Below are 15,589 nucleotides of genomic sequence, written 5' to 3'. Positions count from 1 at the left end.
CAAACACAACAATTATAGTCTGTCGCACGAGAATTGAGTGAGGAAATGTAAGATCATAAAATGAGTGTAAAGCGATAGAGCACTTGAAATCGTGACGACCTGCTTGCAGGTATTGGCGTTGTGTTGAAAAGCGGTAATTATCATCGGGTCGCATTTCCCAGAACGAAGCTATGCTGACTACTTCGATTCAATTTTACTTCACATCAAGGCAGATTGAGAACAATAGAACAGAGGGTTGTTGTTTTAGTGATACTGACGATGCCTAATTGTTGGCGAAATATATATATGTCAGAAACAACAGAAAGACAAATGACTTGGGTTTCCTAGAAACAGTTTCTCTGCAATATATCTTGTAAAAAAATCAGGTACCGAGTCTTTGTTGACCATAAGATTCCTATACACATTTTAAGAGTTGTATAGAAGAAATAGTGTTTAAAGATTTTTGCTGTACTTCACCTATATGTTGACTTGTAAGTGCTTGGTTTTGTGGTTCGAGAAACGTTTGATGAATTGTCAATACGTGAAATAGTTACGGAAAGGTAATTTGATAATAGGAACCGCTTTTTTGCCTGAAGCATCGAATTCGTCTCTTCTTTACGGAGGTTTTTAAACCATAGCAGGGACAAAGTTTTCTGTGAGCTACATACATATGGCCACTGTTTCGACCTAAGGTCTTATCAGTGCAGCTTGGTGTGACTCTCCTATATAGACGACTTTGCCGACGATACGGTCAGTGCGTTTGGTGCCCAACGGATAACGTTGATTGTATCGTCACCACTAAGTGGAAGTCCGTATGGTCTGCAAAGTCGTCAAGAGTCACACCAAGTGACAGAAATCATATTATTGGCTCCACTTTGTTTATACGTGGCACAGTTTCATTGGAAATACAATATTCAAAAAATGGCCTAATACCCCAAAAATAATTTTGTAGCATTGGCCTAACGATTATCCAAATTTTCGTAACAATTACAAGCACGCGTGAGACTTTGGCAGTCAGAAAAGGGCACGTTCTGGCAGACAATTACCACGTACTAATGGAAATATGAGCAAATCACGAACTGTAACGTGTTTCGCAGTCATGTATTTTGCGGCTGCTTTGAGGCTTTAGCACGTGACTGAATTCAAACGTGTTTTGGAACAGAGTCGTTTTACGTAAAAGGGAAATGAATCTTCTTGGCACAAAATCTTACAGACGCTGAACTTTCTGTGAGATTATCATGTTGCTAAAAACAACAGGTGCTGTTGCAACCTTAAAGGTTACGAATCAAATGACCAGCCTCGATCTCCAAATCCATTGAATTTTGACTAGAAATAGGCAAACACATTCTTTCCGCAAACCATTATATTAATTGCTGAAGTATTCCGCTACATGAACCAACCGTAAAACTCAGTCGCAGTTTATCAAACCACCACGGTGGGGTGGGAATGCTCTAATAATACCAACTATGGTGGCAGACATCGTATATAATCGAGCATAAACGTTAAATACCACCATGCGCCAAACGATATTACACATACTCAAATGACAAAATGTGGTTTTATTCTTTGCGAAGATTGTGTGTTGTTGGACTTGTAATGAACCTAGTGCGGTGTATCCGGTCCTCTTGAGGGCCAGAATGTGTTCATTTTCAGGCTAATGATGGCCTTCGTCGTCATGCTCGCGAACGCCGCTATCGCATTTGCCGGTCCGTTATAACAGTTTACATAGGTAGCGACAAATTGCAAAGCATTGCAAGGCCACTTTTCTTACGGGGTGTCACGAGGATGTTGGCCTTTTACTGATGTTTTAGGGAAAAAAACAGTCGAGCGACCAGCAGCACCACGTGTACCCTTTGCGTGCTAAAATTTCCCTTGTCGAAAGGTAACAAGGGAATAAAATTTTTCACGAAATTTTTATTGACATATAACAATATTCTCGCGAAACGCCCGAAACCCAAACACGTCGCATCGTTTATATGCAAAACAATGGCTCGGTTAGCAAGGTGGAACATGCCTGACATCTTAAAATTAACTGAAATCAACGAGGAAAGGTCACAGCCGTAAAAAGACTAGCTCTTCCGGTGCGCACCGTCCCCACAAATTCACTTTAAACTGCGTATTAAACTCGTGCGTTCCTGCCGCATTGTGAAGTTTAGAAGTGTCGGATTCTCCAGCAAGTTAGAAGGCCGTTTAACGTTGCAGGCCAAGGCGCCGCGAACGTTTTGGCCAACGTTGCATTAGAATGCGGCGCTGGTCAGTTGAGTTACGGCTTTGGGGATATGAAATGTGTTTGTGATGCGTCATGTTATTGCCGGCGATACTTTGTTGCTGTTTGCACCCGAGGGAATGGACGGGATGAAAAAACTGTGGATTAAATAGTGCATTGTGAGCAAGACACAAGCTTACGAGGTTTTTCCATACGCGAGAGGCGTAATTGGTCACGTTTGCTTTTAAACAAAATGAAATATTCGCGTTAGTGTTGGTAATGTATGTTGTATTGCAGTTTAATCAAAAGTTGCCGTCATATCAGATCCGTGACTCTTTCAAGGCAACTGACCAGTTAAAATTTGCCTTTGCGATTTTTAAATTCTATCTCTTGTCTGAATCTTCCTCAGTAAGGGAAGATTTTCAAGGGTTAAAATTTGATCAACAAAATATAAAAGTTCAATTATCGATTATTAACGGTGCCCAGACAAACACAACACATCAAGGTGCAGACGATTCGGTTTGCAATCGCTGCACCAATTTATTCGTCAAACCCAACAATAAATGAAATAAGCCGGTTTGTTGCGGTTAATTGTCGGCCTTTGGGTCCTCAGAAGCCGCCGGTCGCAGACAGAAGGGAGAAAGAGCATTGTGCGGTAACAATGCAAGTGACGTAACAAAAGCCCTTGGGGGCGGCGTTTGAGGGGTTGGTGTTAGAACAATACCTGGATGTATTACGATTATGAAGAAAAAGGGGGCGAGTTTTAAGAAAGTGACATACACGGGCCATATAGGCCAACGCATTCGCATTTGAAGAGTTAATTGAGTAAACACATAACTGGTGTCTGTTATGGAGTAAGAATATTCGACTTTGTGGTTTTAGAGGACGATTATCGAATTTTCGAGAGGAGACAAGTTGTGGTTTGTTGGCCAGATGCTTGCACAAAAATTTCGGTATCGCTTATGTCAGTATAACGTAATACGTTTATAACGCAATAAAAGTCAGCAAAAAAAAAAAAATTTGGTTTTCAACCATTAGTCAGAATTTAAATAAAGAAAAAAGATTTTTTAAGACCGAAACTCAGGTGAAACAGGCACGGAACAAGTTATTTAATGAAGCAAATTTTAATGACAAACATTTGCGACAGAGACGAGACGTTGGTCCAGTATCGAAGAAACCAAAAACGCAGCTGCCGCACAAGACAAATTACACGTTGCCTGAACGCACTTAAACTCTCTTCATCACCAAGATCACAAATTAAGCAAGTCTCGAAACAACATGCTGTTTCAAGCCTAATCGGAATCGAACGACCAGCAGTTAAAACGGTCTTCCGTCGAAAATGTCGTCAAGATCGTTTATAAAATGCCTAATTACCAGACTTATGTCATTGCTGAGTTGTGCCAGGGCCTTAGCGCCAGTTAGGGTGCGTTTGACCCACTTAAATGAGCCCAATTACCACAGTGTAACGTAATGTGTGACGTGTTGTGTTCGTGCCAAGGTACATAGCTAAGCGCAAACGTTGACGCGAGGTCAGTCTCGATTTATTCTGAGTCAAAGCTTGAGGATTTGACAGAAAAGCTACAGCTTGAAAGTTTGCGAGAAGATTTTTTGTTTGCTTTTTGTTAATTTGTTTTTTGTTTCGTAAAATATATTTTTTTCCAAGCAGCAGTCACCCTTTACGTAATTTGCAAGCAGTATAAAAACATATACGTGTACAGTTCTGATCATTTTTGCAATATTTGCTATTACAGGTTGCTTTAAAAAGTAGAAATATGCAAAAAGCGAACATGAGGATTTTAATCGCCATCTTCACCTTATTTTCAACGACCTTCTCTCAAACAACTGTCAACAAAGCCAGTAAGTAAAAGCAGTAATACTAACTAAATTTCATACGGAATAACCGAAAATATTTGTGCCCCAACCACGACATCCCCAAACCTTTACAGCAGCCAAATATGTTGTTGTATTCCACAGCTAAATGATGATAAGTTGGTCGCTTAGGTTTTACACCAAATGATATATTCAAGGTTTTGTTAAGCTCTGTGATCATGAGAATTGTAATATTGATGTCGGCAGTTTAACAAAGAACAAACTAAACCTTTTCGCGCAACATGGCTTAAAGCGCCAATTACACACTTAATTTTATGGGCCAACGTCGAGAACAACGAGTGAGAAGGCAGATTGTGCCGGGTGTTGGACCTCTGGACAGTTTAATTGCTGAAGATAATTCGCTGCAGTCGATATTCCAGCTTAAAAATTTCTACTATTTCACATTGCTTGCTTTGCTTTTGACGGCCAAAAAACACCCAAGCGAAATTTTGGGTTTACGCAAAAGACTTATTTGTTATTGACAATTTCCCATTATATTCACGTATAAGCAATCAAAGCGTTCAAAAACAAATTATGTTAACAATCGAAACATCGTGACGCGCCAAAACACCTTGTGTCGTCACAATTAAAACGAGATTGATCGTAGAATGCGGCAATTGTGTTAGATAGACAGTTGGGAGATTAGAACGTGTGTGACCTGGGGGAGCCAATTGAGTAGGACTTTCCAAGAAATTTGCAACCAGAATGAATTGATTACTGGTTTAACTCCCCCAAGAAAGCAGGCGCTCATTAACTTTGAGTTTTAAACAGTCAAAATAAACTCGTTTTTAAAGGTAATCAATAAATCAGCCTTTTTAATACTCCCAATACCAAAAGCGTTTAGTCAAAATATGACAACACAGAGTTTAATACAAACACATTGCTAGATCCTGAATTGGTGGTACATGTACAGTAGACTTATTTAGTTATTTTTGGGCTTTTGTATACATTTTTATGTTACAATAAGCATGGCGTACTGCGCTACTTTTATCTGGAAGTTTGTGGGCGCATTCGCTCTAAATATTCTTCTCCCCTACACCCTTGCCATAGCACTTCAGCACACACCGACCTGCATTGAATGCTGGTTCTCATGAACCTGTTTAAACCCTTGCAAAATTCACTAACCACAAACCATTTTCAGGCACATGCGGACAGAAATTCTTTGGCAATGTCGGTTCGATTAAAAGTCCAAACTTCAGCGATGGGGCGTATTACCCGCCCAACACCTACTGCGAATGGGAAATAATAGTACCCGAGAATCAACAAGTGCAGGTGAGTAATTTAAGCGAGATAAAACAAGTTTAACTGGAATTACTTCGTGAAAGTGTTGACTTAGGAACTATTAAAGTTTACAAATAATCAACTTAAATGTTGTACAGCAGCTATGTTCAACATACAAATCGCAACCAATTTCCAGTGTACATTTTACCCCGAAAATGCATAGGATTGCAAACAATAACCATTACGTATTTATGTCGCAACAGTTCATGTTGAACAGCATCGACATCGAGTACGGACCGCCCGACTGCACCTTCGACGGCCTCGTTTTGCATGACGTCACCGAGGGGTTTACCCTAAACGTCAGCGACTCAAGGCAGACGAGCCGTTTCATCGGCAAAACGCGTTTCTGTGGGGATTTACCCTTTGGTGAGGTACGAAGTAGGACGAACCGAGTTCAGGTTGCTTTCTACTCAGATGACGACACCGAAGGTCAGGGGTTTAACCTTTTGTGGAATGCCGTCGATCGTGTGCCCGGTAAGTCACATGTCTCAAGTATTTATACCTTTGTACTAAATGGTAATATACCAAAGTTGTTAAATGTATACCGGACGCAGAGGGTTCCACCCCACGCGAGCGACTGAAAGTTGTTTCTTCGAGAATTTTTCGTCATTGCATTGGCTTGTCGTTATCCATTGCACGTTTATGCCACATTCGCACGATTTGAGCTCGACATTAAACGCATGTAAATTAGGACATCTTGTGTCAGTTCCCCGCCAATAATAACGAAGCAATGCTTTTATTCTTTCAGATCAGTTTGATTGCGACTTCCAGCAAGGCGTGTGTGACGGATGGGAGAATTTGGGGCACCCGGATGATATGTTTGACTGGGAGATCAAGGAGAGCGGAACCAGAACAACATTGACCGGCCCAACATTTGATCACACTCTTCAAAATGCAAGTAAGTAAATATCTGTAAATACCAGCGTAAGCTCGTTTAGGACAAAAAAAACATTGGGAACCAACAATTACTGCATCGGTTTATAGGCAAGCATGTAGCCTAAACGTTACTAAAAAACTACTATTAAAATAGCTGAAATCGACAGCAAGTCGTAAACTGGCTACCAATATTTGTACTAAAATCTGTGACATCACATTATGAACGTCATTATGAGTTTAAAATACGGTGTTTTGATGCAGTTGGCAAATTCGCATTCATTGAGGCGTCTCTCCCCCGCCGACCTAACGAAGAAGCAATCCTTGTAACACCAGCAAAAGCATTCAACGCAAGCTACGGAGAAATGTGCCTCCGATTTTGGTGAGTGTGGCAAGAATTTTGAATTCAGTGGGACATTTTTTTCGGTTAACACAATACTTATCACAGGTACCATATGTATGGTGGCGATATTGGAACTCTAAGAGTTGCCATTCTGGTGGGAAAAACAAGCACCATCAGCTGGTTTAAGACGGGCGACCAAGGCCAGAGGTGGATCGAAGGACGGTTGACCATCCCGCACCAGTACGAACCATTTAGGGTAAGAAATTGGGACCTTTTTCTCAGACAGAGACTATTTATTTAGAGGTTATTAAGTTGTATTTACAAACTGTCGATTTGAGACATTGCATTTAAACACCATCAATAAAAGTACAACTGTAGACCCTTAGTTGTTTTTAATGAGAGTTGAACCTACAACTGACTGGTCTTTCTTTTTTCCGAACAGATTATGTTCATCGGCGTCCGAGGTCGTGGACACGAAGGCGACATCGCTCTTGACGACGTGACAATCGTAGACGGAAGCTGCACGTCCATTTCGACGCAAGGTAAGACTCCATAACAAGTAGCGCCGGAACCAAAGGTTTTGTTAGGATTTAAAATCGCTTAGATTCTTTTAAACCGCCGACTAGCTTAAAATTGCCGGTCCGTTGGCCACTTGACGCTGGTTGTGCGCCTCGGGCAAGTGTTCTTAAAATTGCTTGTATTTTGACGGCACTTTCTAATTGCACGCTTCGGCTTGTCGTTTGTGCAGAAACGCCAGAAGTAAATTCGTCGATTGTCACTGCCACATCCACCGCCGCAACGATAGTTCCACAAGCCAGTAAGTATACGGATGACATAAGAGGCAAAAATAAGCGTGAAGTCTTTAGAACTAAAAACGAACTATGTTTTGCCCAATGCCTATTTAATATTTTGTACTCTTTCAAAAACATCAGTCTTTAATGTCAAGAATCATTTCAAACACGATAATAAAAATACAAAAATATGTGTCGAAATATTCCAAGAAAGATCGAAATAATTTTTGGACAAATTGAGCATTTCCTATTATTAAAATTCGTGCGCAGCCTGCAACCAATACGAGTACGCATGCATCTCCGGCTACAGCTGCATTCCCAAATTTTACGTGTGCGACGGAATGATGGATTGTCCCGACAATGACGACGAAAACGACTGTGAAGGTACGGATATTAAGAGTTTTTTTCTTAATCCTCGACAGTAGAGAATGTTCCAAATCAGCGAAACAAATAAATTTATTTTAGACTATGACAAGTTGGTGCCACCAATTCTGACAGATGACCTCACCACAGTGGAATCGGTTACTAACTGGTCGTCACCGTCTGCTACTTCAGAACCCAGTACCTCCAACACGCAAGGTAGGAAAGACTTTTAACCTAAGGTCATCCAAAGCGGTCTTGCCAACTATAAAACGTGATGCACTATTTGAAAAGCCAACCAATTCGCCTTTTAAGAAACACCTTATTAAATTTACATTATTATCACGAAAAAAAACTAAATCTCTTCCTTAAGTTAGGGAACTGCTTTCTCATGTGTTAATATTTATAGGCACCGCGTGCCCAGACGATTATGTACCATGTTTGGCTGGGAATTGTATCCCAGCTTTCTGGATATGCGACGGGGAGGATGATTGTCCTGATGGTGGAGATGAACTGGATTGTCCAGGAGAAGGTAACCAACCACAAATAGCCGAGAAGAAAATTCTGTTTTTTTACAAAACTACGGACTACAGGTTTTGAGTCCATTAAGGAAGCAGAATAGTGTTTAAAAGAAGGTTACGACCCGGAAATACCCCCCCTTCCCCCCAAAAAACAAACAATAATGTTTAAACTAACAGTTGTTGAATAACTACCTTGAAACAATAGACCGTCATAACTGGGTGTTTCGGAATAATTTTGTTTGAGGTGGAGCAATTGGTCATTCCTAAACGTGAATTCTAGCTTCTTTTGTGTTAGAAAGTACAAAATAAACAACCCTGGATATTTTTGGTCCAGTCAACGTTCAAAGCATGTATGCAAAAAAACGCTAATTGTACGCGATCAGTCGTGCCTAACAGTGACCTTCGCAATTGGGTTACATGAGTGACACTTACAGTCTCGCTGTGGTTCCACTGTCAGTCGTGTGATACATTTTTCTACCAGCGTCCAATTAACGTCTCTCGCATATTCACAGCAACCACAGCTGGATGGGACGACTACGGTTTGTACGAGAACTTCACCGATGTGATGGTAGTGGACAACACAACAGCTCGTACACAAGCCACCACACAGACTGTGATGGTCACAGAAACTCAGGAGCCTTCGACTGAAGCGACATCGACGACCAGGATGCCAGCTGTATCCGTAGAGTCGAGCACCACGACTTTGGCTTCAAGCACTTTCTCCAGTACAACTGCTGAGGTCATTACCACAAGTACAGCGGCTTCCACGGTTGAAGCTACTGAATCCACATCTGTCGCCCAAACACAAACAACCACAACCGTGCCAACCACCCCCAAAGCATCGACTCAGTTCGTTGACGTCAGCGCTGCGTCACAGACTACTGACGTCACGGCGGAAAAGGAGACTGTTGTGATAACCACGACAACCGTTGCTGAAACTACTTCAACCTCCGAAACGACGCCAGTTGAAGTTGCCACGCCACATGACGTCACTACCGAGTCTGATGAAACAACTTCTGACGTCAAAACTGATGACGCAACATCGATCTTCACGCCACGACCGGCTTCCACCACGACAACCACAAGGAAACCTGTATCCACCCCCAAACTTCTCACAAGGGATACAAAGGCCCCGGCCCGGTTTGGAGGTGAAGGTGGCGCCGCAAGTGTCAGAAGTCAGTCACTATTCGTTCTGCTGCTGCAGACCTTGGGAACCCTGTTGGTTGCCATGGTTCTGTCCTGCTGGAGATGAGCATGGAGTGGAGAGAATGAAGAATACATAAACCACACGTGCCAATAGTCAAACAAACATTCCAAGCAAGTCATATACGCTGCACGTATACGTCAGATATTTATTTTCTATGAGTATTTACACATGTTAAATGCATGAAATCAACGGCATATGCCCTCAGAATATATATATCTGCCCGCTGTTGACAAATCACACGTTGATCCGAAGTGGCAAAAGTCATGACGCATCTGTTTTGTGATGACGCAACGAAATATTGAATAAAGATCGTTGTCTCAGGTTTTGCTATAACGACACGAATCGGTGTCGTTTTTATTTCCCTGTTTTTTTTGCTTGTATTTTTCCTTTGCAATGTTTGAATAAAATATTTCTCACATTAAAGTCTTGTTATACGATCTTTCAACATGTGTTGTGGCAGGGCGACTGACAGTTTGCGATATCAATGCAAAAACAACGTAGAACCACTACACCGCTATCCTTGAAGTTTGATGACAAAGTTATAACAACCGTAAATTAGTTTTTGTACCACGAAACAAGATCTTTAGACGTATGCTGTCACTACTTTGTTCCGAAAATCTTACTTATAGCTTTCAAGTAAAGGATTAATATTCGCTGTAAAACTAAATTGCAACTTCCTTTTGAAATGGTTGCGGTTTAAAGTCACCATTTTCGAAGGATGCAATAGACTGGGGGGTAACAGGGTCACTTAACGCCAGACTATACAAACGTAACATACCAATTTCCGTCGGCGGAACACGAAGCTAGTCTGTGAGAATCTCGTTGGTTCCATGCCACACAATACACAGGATGAAGTCCATGCTGAAATATACGGTAACAGTTATCGGTTATATATAGAGACGAAGGTCAAACACAAGGCACATTTTAACGCTAACCGATAACTCACAATACAGCAATTGGTCGGGATAACAAAACTTGGACCTTCAAACCTTGGGTCGTGGTACAACATTAAGGCAAATTTGTTCGGGTTGTGGTGTTAAATACATGGAACATACAGTTAAGTGGCATCACAATGAATAAACATTTAATACTTCAGTAAATCACATTACGATTTGAAAGGACAAAGCCCTATTGCAGGTTTACTGTTGTACAGAAGGACCCAGTGATCGTGCGTTTATACCAAAGCAATTCCTCAATTGAATCCGTATTCAATTTACACTCGTCGCAAAATTTAGGCGCTGGAGTCCAACTGAAAACCACCGTTGCTACGCAACTGATAAACTTGCGGGCCTCGGGTAACAATGAAATAACAAAAGGCGGTGGCGACATTTTTCGCTTCGTTGATAGCAACCAACTCAAAACAATTACTTGAATTTCTTGGTCCATTGAGTTTCGGTGCAGGTTAGGCGAGCTGTTAGTGTTTTTTAGTCGGTTTATGAGAAGATAACGCGATTCTTTATGGAAGCAAATGAATCCTAATGATCAGTGTGCTGCGTAAGCTTACGTAATTCTTATCGTTTTATTAAAGTTGTCCTCAATATTTACTATCGATCACAACAAATTTTGCGGTGGGGCAGGAAGCCTTTAAACAATTAAATTCCCCAAACATATGGGTTTGTTTTAAACAATATATCGGCATAAATTCGCCTAAAAGGCTTAATTTGTAAGCAATACATATCTAAACTGTAGGACCGTGACCAGTACTTGGATCGACACAAACCATTGCAACTTAGAAACCCGAGTCTACATAGATTAAACTTTAAGATCCATCACTTACAGGACTCATAAAATGTATGTCAACAGAAATTGCCCCGGCGTTTGAAAGCAATCTATTGAGATATTCGCACTCGAGTACTTGTCCAAAGCAAACACGCCTTATGGAATGCGCCTGAATTTCGACCTGGACACTCACCTCTTTGAATCTCCGAATCACTTTGCCTTTGGTCGGATCCCATATGAAAACCCCGCGCTTCCTCGTGCCGCATGCAAGCAGGTTCAAGTCGGCTGCAATCAGAAAAGACAACTTTGATACTTGGCTATGGCTGGTTTTTTTTTGTGTCATTTGTCTGTCATTGACCCAATTTTTTTAGAAATGTCACAAAAAATGACAGCCATTTCGGACACAATGTCCCAAAGGAAATTGGCTGTTAGATTATTTAAGTTGCTTACATTTTTGCGAAGGAAAGAATTATAACGTAAATGACCAAAATAAATTGAAAATGTCCTAAATTTTTGCTGGCATTTCGGTCATTTGACAAAAATATTTTGGTGAAAAAAAAACCCAGGGCTATGGGCGTATCATTGTCTTCGAGGTTTGAACGACTTCCACGACAACCTATAATATTATCGATGTTTCGATTATTTTAGGTTTCGCTTAGTTTTTTGTTACATTTTATTTTTTGGTACGAATCATAATTTGTTTTTAAATTTCCTTTATAACGATCTTAGGAATTCAACAGATTCACAAAACCGTCCTTTGTAAAGGGGGTGTGTTAAGATTACGGATCTATGTATAGGTAAGAGCAAGCAATGTAGAAACATGAAACACGGTCTTATCTTATCCATAGCAACGATAAGTAAATAAAATGTGTTAAACCTATTAAACGAGGAATTTGGTTTATTTATGGGTGATCGCATTTATTTCTTTGGTAGTTAATGCTGTCAAAAACAATGTCGTTCCATCAAGTTACGAATACTATTTATACGCGTTATGCGCACTCACAAACGGCTTCGCAAACCGCCGATTTCCGACGAGTGCCTTCGACCTAGTAATCGTTCTTCACGCATCATTACCGCTATTGAGGACGGGGAAAGATTTAAAGGGCCAGCTGAAGGATTTATTTCTTAAAAAAGGGGATTTACGCCGGTCTAAGATCTTTTAACGTTTGTGTAAAGCCCGTGGTGAACGGTGCAGTGCACAAAGGAGTTGAATTGAATGTGGCAATGACCAACATGTGTTGGGCAATGCAACAAATGCAAAAAATTTAACAAAATTTTTCCTTGACAAAATTCCAACTAATTTCTCTTGTTTTGTTGCAATCAATCACAACAATGGCTTTGTTAAACGCAGTTGTATATGCTTTTTCTATCAAACCATACAAAACACATCTTGCTATATGTTTTTATAGTTATCGGAACATTTAACCAATACAATTAATATTACTTAAATATTTCTACAGAGCATCAACTTGAACACAAATCACGGCTACCTGGTGCCCAAGATATTGAATAAATGACTCCTTCATTCCCTGTTGTGGTTTGAATCGTGGAAAGGTCATCCACTGACCACAGTTTCACGGTTCCATCAAATGAACTGGTTGCCAGAACCTTAGGTTGGTCAGGTTTAAACTTGCAATCAAATATGGTTTCAATGTGAGCCTGAAATAATAGCATTGTGTGTCAAGATGTTAGAAAATGCTTTCAATATATTGCACAACTATAGGTAGATTGGCAAAACATGTAAGGATGATGAGGTTACATAAATTCAATTAACTAAGCAACTGTCTTTTCAGCTGACAACTGAGTTGTACCTGTTCCCTTAAAAAGCTCCATTTGTGGTGTTGCAAGTTATAAAGTCCAACCCCTCCATCAGCAAATGTGCAAACAATTTGTGCTGGTGGGACAGAGTAAGCCTGGCTGGATGAAGAAGAAGTGGAAGACAGTCTTTTTCCATTTCGCCCAGGGTTAAAATGGGAAATTTCCCTAGTTCCTGTCAGGGGAAGAATTGGTTATTGTGTTCAAACTATTTAAATAACTTGGCCGTTTGGTCAGCAAAGTCGTCTGATAGTCACACCAGCTGCACTGATGAGACATTTTGGGTTGAAACAGTGGCCATCTGTCCGCAGTTTAAATACACCCTTTTAATAACTGTTTCAAGGTTTTTATAATCCACAAAAATTTTTTGGGATCTACAGACATTACATTAATTTGGCCATATTGTGTGTTGCATCAAGTTTTTTTATTGTTCAACAACAAAACATTTACCGTTTTAAATAATATCCATTTAAATAGGGTAGGAATGCTATTTATAGTTACCAGAATTGCCTGTCATCGAGTCAAGTGCATAGACACAGTGAAAACCAATGGCTTTGAGTTTCCTGCTTTCAAGTGGCATAGAATGTGAAACAGTCCATAACCTCAACACACCAGTTTCATGGTCTAAAAAAAACTAATTATATTGAAAAAGAAACTGATGATGCCGTTTTAGGCGAAACATATTTTTCTCTTTATAAATCCATCTGAGCTGTCTAAAGATCGCTTTGTTGGGATTTTAATATATAATTATTGATATGGTGTGCAATCGACAGTCTGCCAGGAGCCTTTGGTCTTTTGATCATATTGAAGAAAATACCTTCTACCACACAAACAAAGTCTAGTGTACAGTGATCCATAAAATATAAACGTTTTACTAAATAAGAAAAAAAAATACAGAAATATTGTATTTTAAACATGCACATAATGCATAAATAATCAAACATTATTAAGCCACTATACAAATATATGCATGGCTGCCCTGTAAGTGCGTTATCAGGTCATAAACCTGACAAGCATGTTCACAAAGGAAAATATGTTCTGATCGTTACCTTCCCTGCAGAGCCTAAACAACAGGCTAAGGTATAAATATTTAATATGCCAAGCTTAAATAATGAATAAAACCACATTACAGAAACTAGTGGAAAGGTACATGTTGGACAGATGTGCATATACAGTATGTACGACAAGTGCCTTGCAATACAACTACAAACCAATTTAATGAAAACCTTGTAGCAGCAAAATGCATATAAAGTGGCTATTTGATTTCAGCACCTACCCCCAGAAATAAACATGCCAGGAGCTGAATCAATCCATGTCAGTGACTTGGTCGAAACCATCTTGCTTGGCATTATAAAGGTGGTTATAATGGTAAAAGAGGTTGTGTCAACCAACTGAACACCTAAAATGTTTAAATATTAGACCACAGCAGTTATTTGTAAGCAATATCACTTGCAAAACAACTCTGGTATATACCTGACATTTTTCTTGAAACCAGTAAATAGTCAGTGGAGAGAGGATCCCACAGCACGGCCAATACAGGATCAACATCCCCAGCTGATGAGTCCTCTGATGGTCTCAAACAGTGTTTATTACGCTTTCCTAAATGTTTACAATATACTTACTGCATTTGCTCTATCCAAAAGCAAGAATTTTTGATGATAATTATCCATTGCATGTAATGTTTGATGATAATTATCCATTGCATGTAATGTTTGCTGATAAAAGACACTTTAATTCCCAATTATTTTGGAAATTATTTATGATAACTATAAATGAAAACCGAAACTTACCAGAATAAAACAACGACAGGCTTCCATCCACATGTCCAATCACAAATTTCTTAACATCAGTGTGATGCCATTTAAAAAGTGTTATGTTACTATCAAATCCACTGGTACCATCAAATGTTTGAACAGAATCGGATGAAGTTTCCCAAACATATACTGGACCCTGCTGGCCACAGTAAGCCAATGCAGTGCATTGCTTTTTGTCTGGAATCCATCCAATACATCTTGGAAAACCTGCTCAAAATTAAGAATATCACAAGAACAGATTGATTTTGTAAAAATTTGCTTGTAAGGGTGGTAGGTGTGTCTACTTCAACAAACCTAATTTAAAGATTTTGTGTTGTATTACAAATGAAAAAAGAAATATCGGTCAAAAACAACACAGCGACAACACAAGAATATCATATTTCAAACCTTGCGTATTTTCCAGTTTTGCAACAACTTTGCGCTTTTTCACATCCCAAACTGTAATCAACTGATCGGCACCACCAGTGGCAAACTGTTCCTTACTAACCATGTTCCAAGACAAGGACAAAATTGTCTTTGAATGTGATGCATTGATAGAAGTCAACTTGTATTCTTCATAGTCTGAATCATACTAAAAGCACAGCCACCTTATTTAAATCTTTTGAAAGTTTTGAGGGCCTATTTGTCACATACTCACCTCATAAATGTAAACAGCAAGGGTGGCACAAAAGGCAAATGCTGGCCCACACCCTGAAACCATGTTGTTATTCCATGGCTGACAGCCAGCTGGAACCAAGCCAACTTGCCTGATTTTAGATGACATTGTGCAACGTTAATCCATTTAAAATATTTTTCCTGCAAGCATTTTTGC

The 15,589-nt window shown here is 39.9% G+C and overlaps 2 protein-coding genes across 3 annotated transcripts in view; one reads left to right on the top strand and one right to left on the bottom strand.

Annotated features, from left to right (window-relative positions):
- Positions 1–15,589, bottom strand: part of LOC145910244 (WD repeat-containing protein 17-like) — a 24,052-nt gene extending 8,463 nt beyond the window's left edge. For both annotated transcript variants that reach the window (XM_082997298.1, XM_082997299.1), the window contains exons 1-10: positions 15,416–15,589; positions 15,166–15,349; positions 14,755–14,985; positions 14,438–14,563; positions 14,241–14,363; positions 13,466–13,588; positions 12,961–13,139; positions 12,640–12,808; positions 11,343–11,434; positions 10,209–10,291 (exon numbers count right to left, since the gene is read on the bottom strand). In XM_082997298.1, coding sequence (XP_082853424.1) covers positions 10,209–10,291; positions 11,343–11,434; positions 12,640–12,808; positions 12,961–13,139; positions 13,466–13,588; positions 14,241–14,363; positions 14,438–14,563; positions 14,755–14,985; positions 15,166–15,349; positions 15,416–15,541 — 1,436 coding nt within the window. In that variant the 5' untranslated portion in view covers positions 15,542–15,589. The remainder of the gene's footprint in view (positions 1–10,208; positions 10,292–11,342; positions 11,435–12,639; positions 12,809–12,960; positions 13,140–13,465; positions 13,589–14,240; positions 14,364–14,437; positions 14,564–14,754; positions 14,986–15,165; positions 15,350–15,415) is intronic.
- On the top strand, positions 3,943–9,596 carry LOC145910630 (uncharacterized). Its single transcript, XM_082997819.1, has 12 exons — positions 3,943–4,042; positions 5,196–5,326; positions 5,539–5,809; positions 6,084–6,233; positions 6,473–6,590; positions 6,657–6,807; positions 6,994–7,093; positions 7,300–7,368; positions 7,613–7,726; positions 7,808–7,921; positions 8,112–8,234; positions 8,736–9,596. The coding sequence occupies exons 1-12, from the start codon at positions 3,958–3,960 to the stop codon at positions 9,473–9,475; spliced, it is 2,166 nt and encodes a 721-aa protein (XP_082853945.1). The 5' UTR covers positions 3,943–3,957; the 3' UTR covers positions 9,476–9,596.

The sequence above is a fragment of the Ascidia mentula genome, chromosome 8 (genome assembly GCF_947561715.1).
Source record: "Ascidia mentula chromosome 8, kaAscMent1.1, whole genome shotgun sequence".
Classification (NCBI taxonomy): domain Eukaryota; kingdom Metazoa; phylum Chordata; class Ascidiacea; order Phlebobranchia; family Ascidiidae; genus Ascidia; species Ascidia mentula.
Note: the sequence above shows the minus strand (reverse complement) of the source record. Positions and strands in the feature narration are given on the sequence as shown.

Excerpts from the sequence above, each read along its gene's own strand:
- LOC145910630 (XM_082997819.1), top strand. The coding sequence starts at position 3,958 with ATGCAAAAAGCGAACATGAGGATTTTAATCGCCATCTTCACCTTATTT. Across the intron at positions 7,094-7,299 it reads CACGTCCATTTCGACGCAAG|AAACGCCAGAAGTAAATTCG; the intron begins GTAAGACTCCAT and ends TCGTTTGTGCAG. Across the intron at positions 8,235-8,735 it reads ACTGGATTGTCCAGGAGAAG|CAACCACAGCTGGATGGGAC; the intron begins GTAACCAACCAC and ends GCATATTCACAG.